This window comes from Centropristis striata, chromosome 14 (genome assembly GCF_030273125.1).
Source record: "Centropristis striata isolate RG_2023a ecotype Rhode Island chromosome 14, C.striata_1.0, whole genome shotgun sequence".
In the NCBI taxonomy this organism is placed as follows: domain Eukaryota; kingdom Metazoa; phylum Chordata; class Actinopteri; order Perciformes; family Serranidae; genus Centropristis; species Centropristis striata.
This window is the reverse complement of record NC_081530.1, coordinates 26,071,539-26,086,188: the sequence shown is the minus strand read 5'-3', so window position 1 is coordinate 26,086,188 and position 14,650 is coordinate 26,071,539. Positions and strand designations below refer to the sequence as shown.

The 14,650-nt window shown below is 39.1% G+C and overlaps 1 protein-coding gene across 2 annotated transcripts; it reads left to right on the top strand.

Annotated features, from left to right (window-relative positions):
- The first annotated feature begins 5,383 nt into the window (after positions 1–5,383).
- On the top strand, positions 5,384–14,313 carry LOC131985188 (kelch-like protein 10). Of its 2 annotated transcripts, none has more exons than XM_059350253.1 (5): positions 5,384–5,403; positions 12,021–12,504; positions 12,693–13,304; positions 13,560–13,709; positions 13,860–14,313. In XM_059350253.1, the coding sequence occupies exons 2-5, from the start codon at positions 12,088–12,090 to the stop codon at positions 14,265–14,267; spliced, it is 1,587 nt and encodes a 528-aa protein (XP_059206236.1). In that variant the 5' UTR covers positions 5,384–5,403; positions 12,021–12,087; the 3' UTR covers positions 14,268–14,313. The 2 variants fall into 2 exon arrangements, with proteins under 2 accessions (XP_059206236.1, XP_059206235.1); XM_059350252.1 differs by lacking the exon at positions 5,384–5,403 and adding an exon at positions 11,357–11,538.
- The last annotated feature ends 337 nt before the right edge of the window (positions 14,314–14,650 follow it).

Below are 14,650 nucleotides of genomic sequence, written 5' to 3'. Positions count from 1 at the left end.
TATTCTGCAGGTTAATTTCTATATCTAGCCTGGGACATAGTCTGCACATATTTCCATATTTGCTCCTGTGTATACATTTTTAACCAAGGCAAAGTGTTTCATTTGTGTCAGTAATGGAAGGTTAATCCCCTTCATCCCAGCTCACTCTGCTTCCTTTATTTATTATAGATGTATCTTTTCATTCGCACGTGTCTCTGTGTGTAATTGTGTGCAACAAAGCATGCAGCCAGGGTTCAGCCTCAGGTGTGAGCTTGCTGAAGTAAAATAATACCAATAGTGGCACATCGGGGCAAAGGGGACACTTGGCAAGTTGAACACTTGACTCAGGATGATGAATTGGAGGCGGGAGTCGATGGTGTGTGTTTGCGTGTGTGGTGTGTGTCTGTGGAGGACAAAGAAGAGTGTGATGGATGAATCCAGCAGGGCATTTTGTGATGACGGCCAAGATTAGTCAGCCCTGGACACACACACACACACACATACACACTCTTGCCAACAAGCTTTGCAGATGGCCCAAAGTGCTCTGACATCACTGGCTGTTTGGGATTCTTTTGAGATGGGCTCGTCCTTGTGGATGCATATGCTGCTGCATACAAGTGGATGGAATAACAAGGTGGTGTTATGCTACAGCACAGGGCCAGTTGACTTTATGATAGATGACTATCATGAGACTCCTCAGTATTCCCACCTCTTGTCAACTGCACACATACTCTCCTGTGACAATACCAGGCTGCTCAGAGGCTGTTGACAGCGGTGCAGTGGGTATTTTTCTGGATTCCATATTGTAATTAGAAGATGCACGGTATTGGTCGGCTAGTTACCGAGCTGCATCACCTGAACTTCATTCACATTGTCGGAGCAAACTTCAGCTGGGGATTATGTGCCTCAAAGCCTTACTGACAGTGCTGCAGAGTGGGATGGTCATGACAAATTTTCACTAATAATTCCCATTAATAATTCCCTTTTCTCATCCTCGCCCATGAAATCCAGTAAGCCCCAAGCAACTGTATTTGCTGTGCAGTAAGAAATTAAATTTCTCCTCATCTCTGAGGCTTTTATTGTAATTTTTCCATCAGAACGAATGAAACCTTTTTAAGATGAGTGGTGGTGATATATATTCCATGACCTAGATGATAAAGTCCCTTTAGATTTTCAAAAGGGTTAAATGAGGTAAAAAGAGTACATATCTTCGTGTTTTCAAAGAAATTAAGTGAAACGGATTAACTATTCTGTGCTTTTTTATTGCATATTTTGAACTGAAATCAAAGCATTGATAGAAATGAAAACATCACAATTTAGTTTGAAAATAAATAACTTGCATTTCTTGCAGACAATTTTTCCGCAGTGTTTACATTTGACCTCTGGCTACATCTGAGGCCAGATCCATAAATTCTCAATGAGTCCATATGCTTACAGCCCCTTTCACGGTTTCTGTTTTTTGTTGTTGTTTTTTAAACTCTTCATTGGGTAAAACAATCTTGAACAAAATATTAATCATAGCACTTAAAATATGTCTGGAGGGGGACTTAAAAAGCACAGTAGTAGTTGGTGTTTAATCCTGCTCCATAGAGATGAGACGGCATATGGGAACACTATGTTGTGACAGTACAGATTTAATTTATGAGGTTTTTCTTTGTTTGTAAACTGTGTTTCCAATGCATCTCTCTGATTCCATATCTCAAACTCTTCTACTAATTTGTACTGCATAAACTAACGTGGCGAGACTCCTGTAAGTGATTGTACCCACTTCAGTGGTGTAAAAAGTCATTGAAATTTATTCATAAGTCATTTTAAAAATGTTTAATTCATAACATGTCCATAAAGAGCTGGAAGCCTTAGCTGTGCTGATTTGAGAATGTCAGATCATTAAATCTGAGCCCCTCGGTACAGTCAATAAAAATAACTTTAAATCTATTAAATACAATGTTATTGAAGTTGTAACAGCTCCAACTACGGTTCTCAAAATGTTGGGACGCTGTGAAAAACATAATAAAAACAGAATGCAAAGATTGGCAATTCCTTTTCAACAAACATTCTGAATACTGAATCCAGTAAAGACAAGACATCTAATGTTCAGACTGATAAATCTTTGTTTTCTGTAATTATATACACTCATGAGAAATGTTTATCTTCACTCTCAGATATATTACACAACCCAGATTCCACAGAAGTTAGGACACTGTAAAAAGCTGCGTGAGATGTTGTGTAATGAAACAGAATGAGTGCATATATTTAAATAAAAAATAAAAAAAATGTAATGTTTGCAAATCATTGTATTCTGTTTTTATTATTTTTCTCACTCTCATTCTTAATTTTAAGGGTTAAAAATGTTGCAACTTATTTTATTAAGTGGAAGTAATTTTAATTCATGGCATCATCCAGTTACACAAACATATTTGTCAGTGTCTTTGTTTCAAAGTGTTTCTCTCAATTTCTGAGATTTTCTGTATCATTACCTTCTTTGAACTGATGGACTTGAGTGTTTTTGTCGATTCCTTGTTAGGTGCTTCATGGCTGCGATTCCGAGTATTTTGTATAAGTACCGGTCCATTTCCTGCAATAGCTCTGGTGGGGATTTTCCAGGAATAAATTGTATTGAGTTAAAAAAAAAAATCATTCTGAAAATACCGTGGTTACCTGCTATATCTGAAGGCCAAAATGATTTAAAACTGTGACATAATGGAAACAGTGAACACAGTCAGCCATGGGTCAAAAAGTCCCTCCATGAATCCTTCTTTCTGGTTCAGTATGACACGACAGATTGATTCTGGTCAGTAGCTCAAATAAAGCCTTTTTGCAAGACTCTGAGTACCATTTACATTGATCATTTACAGAGGTTACTATCAGGCAGGAGCCACAGTTTTCTTAGAAGTGCCTCGAGAGGATTTCCAGTTATACAAGAAGTGCGAGTGGAAAATCAGGCGTGTTACACTGCGATATCACACGTTGGAAGGAAAATACATTGCCAGACGTTACGGAACCTCTACAAAAATGTATCAAAATGCATGAAATGTAATAAGCACTTTAGTTCAACGAATCTCAACGTATACTTTCCCTGCAAAATGACTATTTATATCAATCAGTCACCCAATGTTACATTAAACTCTTGAAGAAAACATTGAAGAAAACTTTTTATACGTTTGCTCGGATGCCTCCATGATGAACGAACAGCAAAGCTATCAAAACATCCATTTACAAACTCCCACACAGCTTCTGCAGTTTAATCCAAGTCTCATTTTTCCAGTTGCATGCTCACAACTTCCCAAACACGTGCATTTTTTATTAAACCGTACAGAAAATAGTCAGTGTTAATAGTCTTCTATTCCAGACTCACAGATGAGTAGCACGCCTCCGCACACTTTGTTTATGCTTGATCAAGACACCGGTGGATTATTCCTTTAATTAGCTTGGACGGGATGGTAATAACATGAAAATAGCTGAAGTTTTTACAATCAAAAATAATCAGATAGAAATTTGCATTAAGTGTCTGTCATGTTCTTTATACAGCATAATACATCCTTGTTGAGCTGCAGTCACTCCTTTGGCATGTGTCTATATTTTTCTCTATTTTTTCCTTCCATATAATTAATCATACCATGATGTTTTTTTACAGTCTAGTCAAGATAAAAGAGAAAGAAAGAGGTCAATAAAGATAGTATGTAAACCAAGTTGTATGATATGAAAACTTAATCACATGATTGTAGTAACTGCAGAAGTTGGGTCAGTGTTTTGTGCTTTTTCTCGATTATCATTGTAACTTTTGAGAGTGTCTGTTTGCTCCGTGATCAGTATGCTGGGTTAAATATAACCTGTAGAAGTTTTATTGAAGACCAGTGGATCATTTTTATCTCTGAAATAGCCACTTCAGTTTCCGAGCATAAAACAATTCAAACTATTGTGAGAATTGTAACAGTCATTATTTCAATATTAAACATTTACACCAGTAAAGAAACTTGATGTAGACTTCCATATATTTGTGTATATCTACAATGAATATCAACACTTTCCAACTTAAATAAGTATAGAGGAAATTAAAACAGTCCTTGAGAACATTTAAAATCAAAATATCATAAAAATTGGAGTTTTCAGCTCAGAAACTATATTTAGCCAAATCTGTGATGCTTGTGAGGCTTTTTATGCAGGACAAGATTACATCAAGATGTAATTGAACTATATTAATAATATTCAGATTCAAATTTTGGTTGAAAGAAAGTGAAACCTTATAACCTTATGAAAATTAAAGGATATTCATTGGGGGGGGGGGGGGGGTATTGATTTCATTACCGTAAAAACATTCCGGTATGGGGGAAAAAGAGGGAAATAAGGTTTCTTGAAGGGTTAGCACACATTTAAACCATATCCAGTGGAAAATAAGCAATTAGGTAAGCTAAAAATATACGTACAAAAAATCTGAAAAAAAAAAAAAATCAGTTAGTATGATTCATCATTAGTATGATAAATTATGCTAATTTTGTTTCTCAAATCAAAGAAGACACCCATGAAAAACTTGAAGCATGAGGCATAGTGTATCTTATCAAAGGGCTGCTATTGAATATAATGTGCCTTCTTTAAAGGTAAAAGAAGACCATAATTGTTTGTAAGTAGGGGGTTTCAAGAGTTCTCCGGGTGGCATTGTTGCCTCAGGGCTAACTGGTCATACAAGAGGCTACAGTTGATCATGTGTCTGAGAATCACAAGGTCAATAAAGTTCTGAGCTGCAGACATGATTCATCTTAACCATGCCTGTTTCAAACAAGATGTTCGTATACATCTATAGGTTCCAAAGCACTCTCCTCATGTATATGCCTTTTCTTGCTTCTTCATGCCTGTGCTTGCTTGTGTGCGCCTCCATCCCTACTGAATTCAGCTGAGGCTTGTTTAGACACATTCACATCTGCCCCACTGTACCCACTCTGCACGCTTCAGTGAGCAGTGCATAGTTCAAAGTATGCTACATGGACTGCCCGAGGGAGATTCTGGCATCCAAGCTGAACACTTTCAATAGCAGCCATAAATACAGCACAATAATGAGCTATAATCCTTTAGGGTCACAAGTGCTAGTGAAATAATGCTCTTGTTAATTGACCCAGTATCACTTCTTGTGATAATAATTATTGTGTTTAAAAGCGTTAAAAATGCATCTGATTACATAAGGAGAAACATGACTTTGAAACTGTGCAAGAGGGGGTGGGTATTATTTTTAGGCAGAGTTGTGTAATGCCTTGTCTTTGTCATTAGGACACCAAGCATCAGATGACAGAGGAGGGCTGCAGTGATGGAAAATGTGGATGTCCTCAAGTGAAGAGAGGAAAGAGACCAGATGGGGCTAAATGGCCTGGCAGACATAATCAGGACATGGCCAGCAGAGGTGTGGTCTTCAGAGAACAGCGCAGGACTGGACAAGTATGTTTAAGGCTGTCTAGTCACTGTCTGGATTTTTGGGACCAAATGGTTGTGATGTTTCACAGCATTTTTTAAGTGAAACATAAAATAACTTTAAACATGTTTTAAAGTTATCAAACAATGTATGTTGGTGGTTTAACTTATAATTAAAGGTAATCTACAAGGCTGAAAAATAAAGCCATTGCAGAAGTGCCAAAAGCTGCAGTTCCTCAAATAGCCACTTGAGGTGGGCTTGAAAAGCGATCAATCCTCATAGACCCCCATGTTGAAATGCGCAACTTTACAGAAGAAATAAACATGTTTACAGCCTGGTACAAATAATGATTTTGGTCTATATAGCTAATTTCCCTGTTCATGACAACTGCATTGGGGCAAATTAATGTATATCTCAGCTATTCAAATTATAATAAGGGTTAAAGTTATACATAATTAGGGCATGGTCAGCCCCTTGTATTACAGAATTTAAATTTTATTGAAACGAAAAATCCCCCTCTATTCTTGATCCCTTTGGGCAAAGAATGGAAAGTTTCCCTATAAATATAAATGCAGGGAGATCCTGTGCTTTGATTTTATGCAACCATTTTACTAAAGAAACTGGAGGCATAGAAATACTGATTTCTGTCAAGATGAGAAAAAGACAGATTATCAGTACTTAAAACATCCACCATTACACTCGTTAACTTGTTTTGATGCCTCGAGCAATGCAATTAGGTTACTTTATGATGGATGAAGCTTAATAAACACCAAAGGTCTCATATTTCTGTTTAGCGCAGCACAGTTACCACATTGCTACCCGTGAAGGCACACTAATTCAGCTGTACCTTTTTAGATATTTGCAGTTTTAGCAGTTACAGCATATTCCTCAGCACTATCAGTGTACGTGAGTGATAAATGTGCACGCAGTGTCATTTGCACACACAATTACACACACCGTTACACAATCTGCACACAAACACTTTCTTGCTGATGCAGTCTATTAGAAGACATGTTCCCTCACCCAAGTGTGTGGTTAAAATGTGTAGTATACGTTCACTATCTGACAAATACCTGTGTGCCACCAGAATAAATGGGCTGTCACCACACCGGGTTGGATACTGTCAGCCGAGCAGCAGTATGTGCAAGGCTGAGAAATGCAGCAGGCAAATCAATCCATATTTTCTGTTGTTCCCTACATATTTTTGTCCACGTACAACACATTTTAAATCTGCGCGTGTATTGTAATTGGAAAGCTTTGCTAAAACTTTTAGAAAAACAGCAAAGTGGTTGTCAAACAAGGTGAGAATGAACTGTCTGAACTACAGAGATAGATTTAAACATCCAAGCAAAAGTAAGGCACACTTTATGCTGACTTCAAAAAACCGATGCGACAGCTTTCATGGAATTTATAAGAAAGTGAAATCTCCCAGAGATAGCAGGGCGGTTTATCTCTAAAGGCAGTCATGGTCCAGCCCTGGAGGCTCTGTGGGAAATCAGTAACTAGTGTGTGTGTGTGTGTGTGTGTGTGTGTGTGTGTGTGTGTGTGTGCAAAGTCTGTGTCACAAAGTCATTGTCAGAAGTTTTCTTCCTGCTATCTTTCCCGTTCTGATGCGCTCTTCCTCTCTGCCTCGCTCTTGCTTCAATCAGACTAATCATTTTCCTTGTTAATTGCTTCTTTACCCCGCAGAGCTGTCATGTCTCAGACAGACAGGCTGTGAGGAGAATAGTGCATTTTTGATCTGATGTTCTATGCTACACCTGCTCCCAAATATCAATGCATATCCTGATGCATTGCACACAACCTCATATTAGATTATAAATGAACGAGTAGGTTGTTTGTGAATAACTCAAACTAAATTACCGTTCTATTAAAGGTTGGCAAAAAGCCGCATGGTCGCCTATTTTGAAACGGAACTCCTTGGTCATGTTCAAGCAACAAAACTACTTGGTTAGGTTTAAGTAAAGATATTTTGCATGACTTCATGTGAACAACACCACTGAACCACGCAACAAAACTATAGATTTAGATTAAATAACTTAACTTAAACTGTTTGGTTTTACGAATGAGACGGGGACAACAGTCTTCTGGGTCAACGTCCAGATGTTCAGTCTTCATGCACCGTCACCTAACTCTCTGTTTTCCACCTGATGTAATTATGTAAAGCCACTAGAGGTCGGTGCCTAACTACAAACGTAGATTTGGGCCATAATAACCAGCTTGCAAAGACAACCAGTTTAACCGTTTTTGGGTGACAATGCTCTGTATATAACAGTATTCCATCTAGAAGAGTTGCTCACATTTTTGTGGGCTTAGCGGCATTAAGAAATTGATTTAAATTTTGGTCACTAGTATAGTATTGATTCTTTTTTTCATGTGCGTAGAGTCCATGTGCAGTAACCCTGGATAGATAAAGTGGTATCAGTGACACATTGACCTCTTCCATGTCATCAGTGACTTATGTAACAGAATCAGGAGCCCAGCCATACTCTCTATTTGTAAATCCTGCAGTATGTTAATGAGTTTGCATGCATGTGCATCTTTATCCTGATTATACACGTGACCCATATATTACCGAAAAAAAATTTTCTAAAAGAGATTCTAATATTTGCATGTAATGCAGGCAGCTCAACAGCCAGCAGTGCATTTTTTTTTGCAAGTGAAACAATGTTTTCTTCAGATAGTTCAGATGAAGGATCATTCTCTATGTCAGTGGGTGTTTTGCAGGAGTATTATCTCATGTTATCGCCAGACAGAAATCACTTTAAACTGCTTTTTAAAAGAGGTTTATTGATGAACAGAAATCCATAGAGGCACATTAGCTAAAGCTGGGATACCAAATGTGGATTATTATGATATTTTAAATCGTGAAACAACCTTTTCACTGCCAAAATAGCTGATTTTCCAAAATAGAGAGACAGCCATGTTGCAAAGGCCAGAATTCATCTCAGGACAACAACTATATGCACACAAATACTGAGACCATAAATCAAGATAAACATAGGCCTTGATGGTTCTTCAAATTCTCAGTCAAAAACACAAGTTTGTCCATAAATAATTTGATATGAGTCAAACATCAAATCAAAACAAACACTGTCATAAAATCAAAAAACTTTAAAATTTCACATTTATATTTTTTGCCATATAGCTGACTCTGTTAGTTTAGTGTGTGAGCAGGTAACAGGTCAGTGTGTTGCCCAAGGACCCTGTCGTATCACATTAGTTGATGTCAGGATAAATTCAGAGTCCATTCAGTCACAGCTCTCAAACCAAAGCAGAGTCATCACATGCTTTCCCAGCAGCAGGATCAGGAGACACATATGTATAAGCACTGCCTTGGCACTGGGTGAGGTGCAGAGACACATGGGAAAATCTGTGATGTGAACCTCTGCCCTGCAGCTAAACAAGACATCACTGTCATATCTCACCCATTTTATCTACCACCCCTCTCATGCCTCTTTTCACATGCCCTAAGTACTTCTCAAGTCCGCTGTCAGCCCTGGCTTTGTTGTCTCTGCCCTTCCTCAAAGATCCTCGGTGCACATAATCAATTTAGGATAAGAGTTCTCCGACGCTGGCTGATGGGCATAGAAAAGATGGTCGGGCAAGTATAGTTCAAAGCTGACAAGCTGTGTGTGGATACACATTAAAGCTTATTCAGTGCTTTCTACGTCACCTTGCCTTAGGATACAGAGAGAGAGGGGAGGTATTCATGACTGGGTGAACATCAGGGGGAAATGGAGCAGGAATTATATATAGAGAGAGGCAGAACATAGCCTGCACACTCCTGTAAGACATGCCTTTTCCCCCTTTTTTTTCTTTTATCTGTGACTAAAAAGAATGAATGTAATTTCGCTTAGTTTACTTGCCCTCATTTTATGCTTTTAAAACAGGAAACAATATATAATTGTGATCACTTACCATACAGGTGCTTTTGGTGGTTAAATGTTGGTCAAAACACCCATCATTTTTTGATTAAAAACAGCTTTGTGAAATAGTTAATGCCAGAAGCTTTGTGTCTCTATTTTTGTGTTATAATTTCTGTTACAACAACTTGAGTTTCCACAATTTGGACTATTTGGTACTCTATAGTTAACTATGACTATAGACACCGCTGCAATTCTTCATGAAGCATGAGTGGACAGCCGTTGCATAACAAATTGTATTATCTGTGTGCCCAAAGAATGAACTCCACAATCTCTTCTGTCCTCTTGGAGAGTGTTTTAAAAGTTAAAGACAATATAAAGCCCAGGTCAGTTGCAGTGTTAGCTCTCTAAAAGAGGGAAAATAGCTTTATATTTGTTGTTATGTGCTCAAATCAAATGAATTATGCTACTGGATGGAAAAGTGATTCACCCATGAAACTTCAATTCTCAAGTCCTTGGAAAATGAGTCTGTATTCCATATTTGGCCCTCTAGGTACATTGCTGATGCACGTGCATTATGACTTAGTCACCTTGTGCTTGGAGGGAGGGACAGTAACTGTGCCTGTCTGACGTGTTACATTGGCTCAGGTCCACATTGGCACACTTCCTGGTGATGATGACAGCTGCCAACACTGCTGCCCATTGGGGTATGTGATATGCAATGTGGACTTCAACAAAGCACAAGGCCACATATCAATCTATTCATATTGTGTTGAAGTCCCAAAGCATATGCCCCCTGCAGGATACTATTGTTTGGCATATCAAAGCTTCAAAAAAAAAAAAATTATAGTGGCTTTGAGAATTTGCTGACAATTAAAGAAAAAATAACAGAAATATAAGGCCATAGGTTGAATGACTGATTAGTGAATTTTCATTATGGCAGCACTATTTTTAGACTTAAATACAGGGCTCATGAGTCAGTTATTTGTCATTTCCTGGTGCATTCTGGTATAGACACTGACGCTGATTGGGCATAGATAAATGACTGATGAATAGACCATTGAATATTAAATACAGCAACATCAGTGTGTGATGAAGACAATAGCCAGCCAGTGTTTTATAGCTGCTACATCTACAGTGCATATAAAAACTATTTCTTGTCTCAACCTGCTAAGATGCGAAGTTGTCCACCATCTGTAAGATTATGAACTATTCAAAGATGGGAAAAACATGTTCTCTGCTACTCTGTCAATGGAGCAATCTATTTTTTAATGCACTGGGCACAAAGGTCAGATAGTTTGATGAGATCTGTTTGACTACAGATGTTCTTCTATGCCTCTGTGTTTTTATGAATACCTTCTTGGACCTTCTGTCTCATGTTTTCCTTTTTTATCATAGTAAAATGTCATGAACTGAGTCAAGATTTCTCTTGGATGGTTGGAGTCTTTAATCAGTCAACCAAATGCTAACTAGCTAATTAGATCTTAGGCTACCTGCTGTGCTTGCTCTTGAGGAAGGCAGGAGTTTAATATCAGGGAGTGAATGCAGATTGTTGGGCAGTGAATGTGTGTTTGACTATGTCTGTAAATGTGTGCATGAATGTCTTCCTGCATGGAAACTATAACCTCAATAATAAATATAGTTGAATTAACACAATTGTCTTAAAATAAATCTTCTTTATTGTATAAATCTGTTGGAGTGGATTGCAGTAAATTGTCCAGTCATATGTAATAAAGTGGCAAGGGAGTGTAAACTAATAGTTAAATGACTGACTTGCTTCATTCACAGGTGTACCTCTGTAAGAAAAACGTGGGGGGAAAACAATATGCACCATTCTATAAAATGGCATCTGTCAAAGTGTTATCCCTTTTTGTCTGTGTTTATGAGAATAATCACAAACTGTTTACAGTTGGTTGGCATATAAGCAAAACATATATCTACATTTATGTTTTCGGCATTCTGATAAAAAATCAGTCATAATGATGTAATAAAAATCCATTCTAGAATGGAATCCCAAGTCTAGAATGCCAGAGCCTCATCCTGATTCTTCAGTGAGTTCACATTCAAAGCTGTTGAAGTTCACTAGACAGGCCAGCAGCCAATTTCTTGATTTAGAAAAAAAAACTCAATCAAGAAAATCAAGATGAGTGACCAAGGCAAACCTACGCACATGCCAACCTCAGTGTTTAGAGATCTCCGCCTGGAGGGGGAATTTTGCGATGCAGTGATCAGAGTCAAGGACGTCGAATTTCAAATCCACAGGCTCGTCCTCTGTAAATGCAGCCCGTACTTCCTGTGAGTTTTTCAACTGATATCATAAAGTTAAAGAAAGTCATGAAGTTTATAGATTGTGACATTCTTACTGCTAGTTATATATGGGAACATATTTTATGATTTCCTGTCAATACAAAATGGTAAAGGATGTTGACTTAAATGTTGGTATATACTGTATTCAATGAGTATGCAGCATACTGCTACACTTAATAATCAGGGCTTTACAATAGTTGAGATGATATATACTGTCATTTATCTTTTAGTTGCAACAAGACCCTAATTGTACACTTTGGGTTAATGATGGTGGTGGAATAAAGCTAATTGTACAATGTGGAAAAAGCATTTTATCTCAGCCATATTTCAGTCGTGTTACTGTTTTCTTCTCCTTTTTTTAAACATCTCTTCAAAAGTGCTGTAATATTTTTTATTAATGTGAAGATGAGAAGAAAAAAATGTATTCAGTTTGTTTTAATCCTCTGCTGTATGTTCATCCTGACCTACAGAGCTCTGTTCAGACGCTGGGCAACTCCAGACCAAAAGGTCTTTGACATACCCGGCCTGTCTCCTGACATGATGCAGCTCATCATTGACTTTGCATACACCGGCTCTGTTTCTGTGACAGAGGACAATGTACAGGAGCTGCTGCTAGCAGCCGATTACCTCAACATAATGGACATCGTGCAAACTTGCTGTGACTTCCTCGGGGAGCAGCTCTGCCCAGAGAACTGCATCGGCATCTTACACTTAACCAACTTCTGCTTCTCCTCGGAGCTGCAGCGGAAGGCCTACCGCTATATCATTGATCACTTTGAGGAGGTTGCTTTCTCTGAAGAGTTCCTGCAGCTCTCTCTGCAGGAAGTCACTGACATTATTGGTAGAGACGACCTCAAAGTGAGACAAGAGAACACGGTGTTTGAAGCCATCCTTCGCTGGATCACCCACTTACCCGAAGAACGAAAAAAACACATGGCTGTACTTCTGTCTAAGGTACACTAAACTTTCTGTCAGTACATTTAGTGTAGATTCACATCTTCAGTATTTGGTTGATGGCGTTGTATTGACTATTATCAAAACTGTAAGACCACCATAAAAGGGTCAGTATCAATGAAAATAATAATAAAATGGCCACAGATGTTTGGACACTGTTGATTATTTTCTTCTGTTTTCTTTTGTAGGTCCGACTGGCTTTGACAAGTTTAGACTACATCAAGATCAATGTGATGTCAAACGAACTGGTGATTAAAAACACTGAATGCCAGCCTATGGTCAAAGAAGCGTTTGAAACCATATGTCGCATTGGACCAAACAGGCCTTCTGCTCTCTGCAACCCTCTCGTCCGTCCTCGCATGCCTCATGCCATCCTGTTGGCCATTGGAGGCTGGAGCGGCGGCGATCCAACTAACGGCATTGAGGCGTACGATATCCAGGCTGACTACTGGTTCAACGTAACAAACAATCACGAGCGTCCTCGCGCCTACCATGGCACTGCCTTCCTCAATGGGTATGTCTACTGTGTTGGTGGCTTCGACAGGGTGGAGCATTTCAACAGCGTGCGCAGGTTTGACCTGAGTGCACACACCTGGCACGAAGTGGCTTCCATGTATTTCCGTCGCTGCTATGTGAGCGTCACTGTGCTGAACGGGTGCATCTACGCCATGGGAGGTTATGATGGACATGTACGACTTAGCACTGCAGAGCGCTACAGGCCCGAGGCCAACCAGTGGAGTCTTATTGCACCCATGCACGAACATAGGAGTGACGCCAGTTGCACAACACTCAACAACAAGGTGGGAATTATTAACTGAGTAACAGAGAGTAGTATGACTGTAAAGTAGTGACTGGTACATGACTGTGAAGCTTATTGGACAGAAAAGCAAACTATTGTTTTTCAGTTGGACAATAAGATTTTTCACCAGCTGCTGGGTCTCAGTTGTAATTAATTTATTATCTTGCAATTGCATTGAAATACTTATGTATTGTTTATTACCAGTTAAAGCCAAGAAAAGTGCTAAATTACTTGAAGTCACCACTGTTCTCCCCAGGTTTACATTTGTGGTGGTTTTAATGGGAACGAGTGCCTGCAAACGGCTGAATGTTACAGCCCAGAGACTGACCAGTGGACAATGATCAGCCTCATGACCTCCCGGCGGAGTGGAATTGGTGTTGTTGCATATGGAGACCATGTGTATGCAGTAAGTACAGGACACACTACTGAAGCTCACATAATGGACAAACAGTCTGATGATATCTGTTCAGCATTTTTATTTTCATTTAGAGACACTTTGATTGCAGGTGTTCTTTCTGTAAACCTTTTACTTTTTATTTCACTTTTCCTACCAAAGGTTGGTGGTTTTGATGGCACCACCCGTCTACGCAGCGCTGAGGCCTACAACCCCCGAACTAACACCTGGCACGAAGTGGCCTCCATGATAACTCCCCGCAGCAACTTCGGCATCGAAGTGCTCGAGGATCAGCTCTTTGTTGTCGGAGGCTTCAACGGCTTCACCACCTCCTATAACGTCGAGTACTACGATGCAACAACTAACGAGTGGTCTGAGGCCTGCGACATGGAGATTTTCCGCAGTGCCTTGAGCTGCTGTGTGGTGTCTGGGATCCCCAACATAGCAGAGTATACTGTCCCTCGTGATGCCCTGCCACATTTACATTTGGAGGAGGGTTCTGTGGAGTCTCCAGAGTCTACGGACTCCATGCAGTCTTTGGAGTCTATAGAGGCAGGAGAGTTGGACTAACCGTCCACTATTCACCCTGGCAGGACTTTAACATAAAAATAAATTTCCTTCTGCATTAAACTGCTGCTACTCCAGAAATTTCTTTAACATTGATGTTTTTTATGCTATGTGAGGAGTTTGCTGAGTCCAACATGCTGACACGGGGTTTGATCCAGAGTGCATCATCACAGCAATAACAATAACTCTGTCTCCCACTAAAATCAAGGACAGGATTAGTGCTGTTAAGAGGCTCATTTTTAAACTTTATGGCATTTCGAGTTAACCAAACTACAAAATGAAACTGCTAGCTGTTAGGGAGATGTTTTAGAGTCTAACATGCTATTATGCTTTTGTTTATTTGGTATCACAATTTTCAGTCACTGTAGCTGCACAGTAGTCAAGCA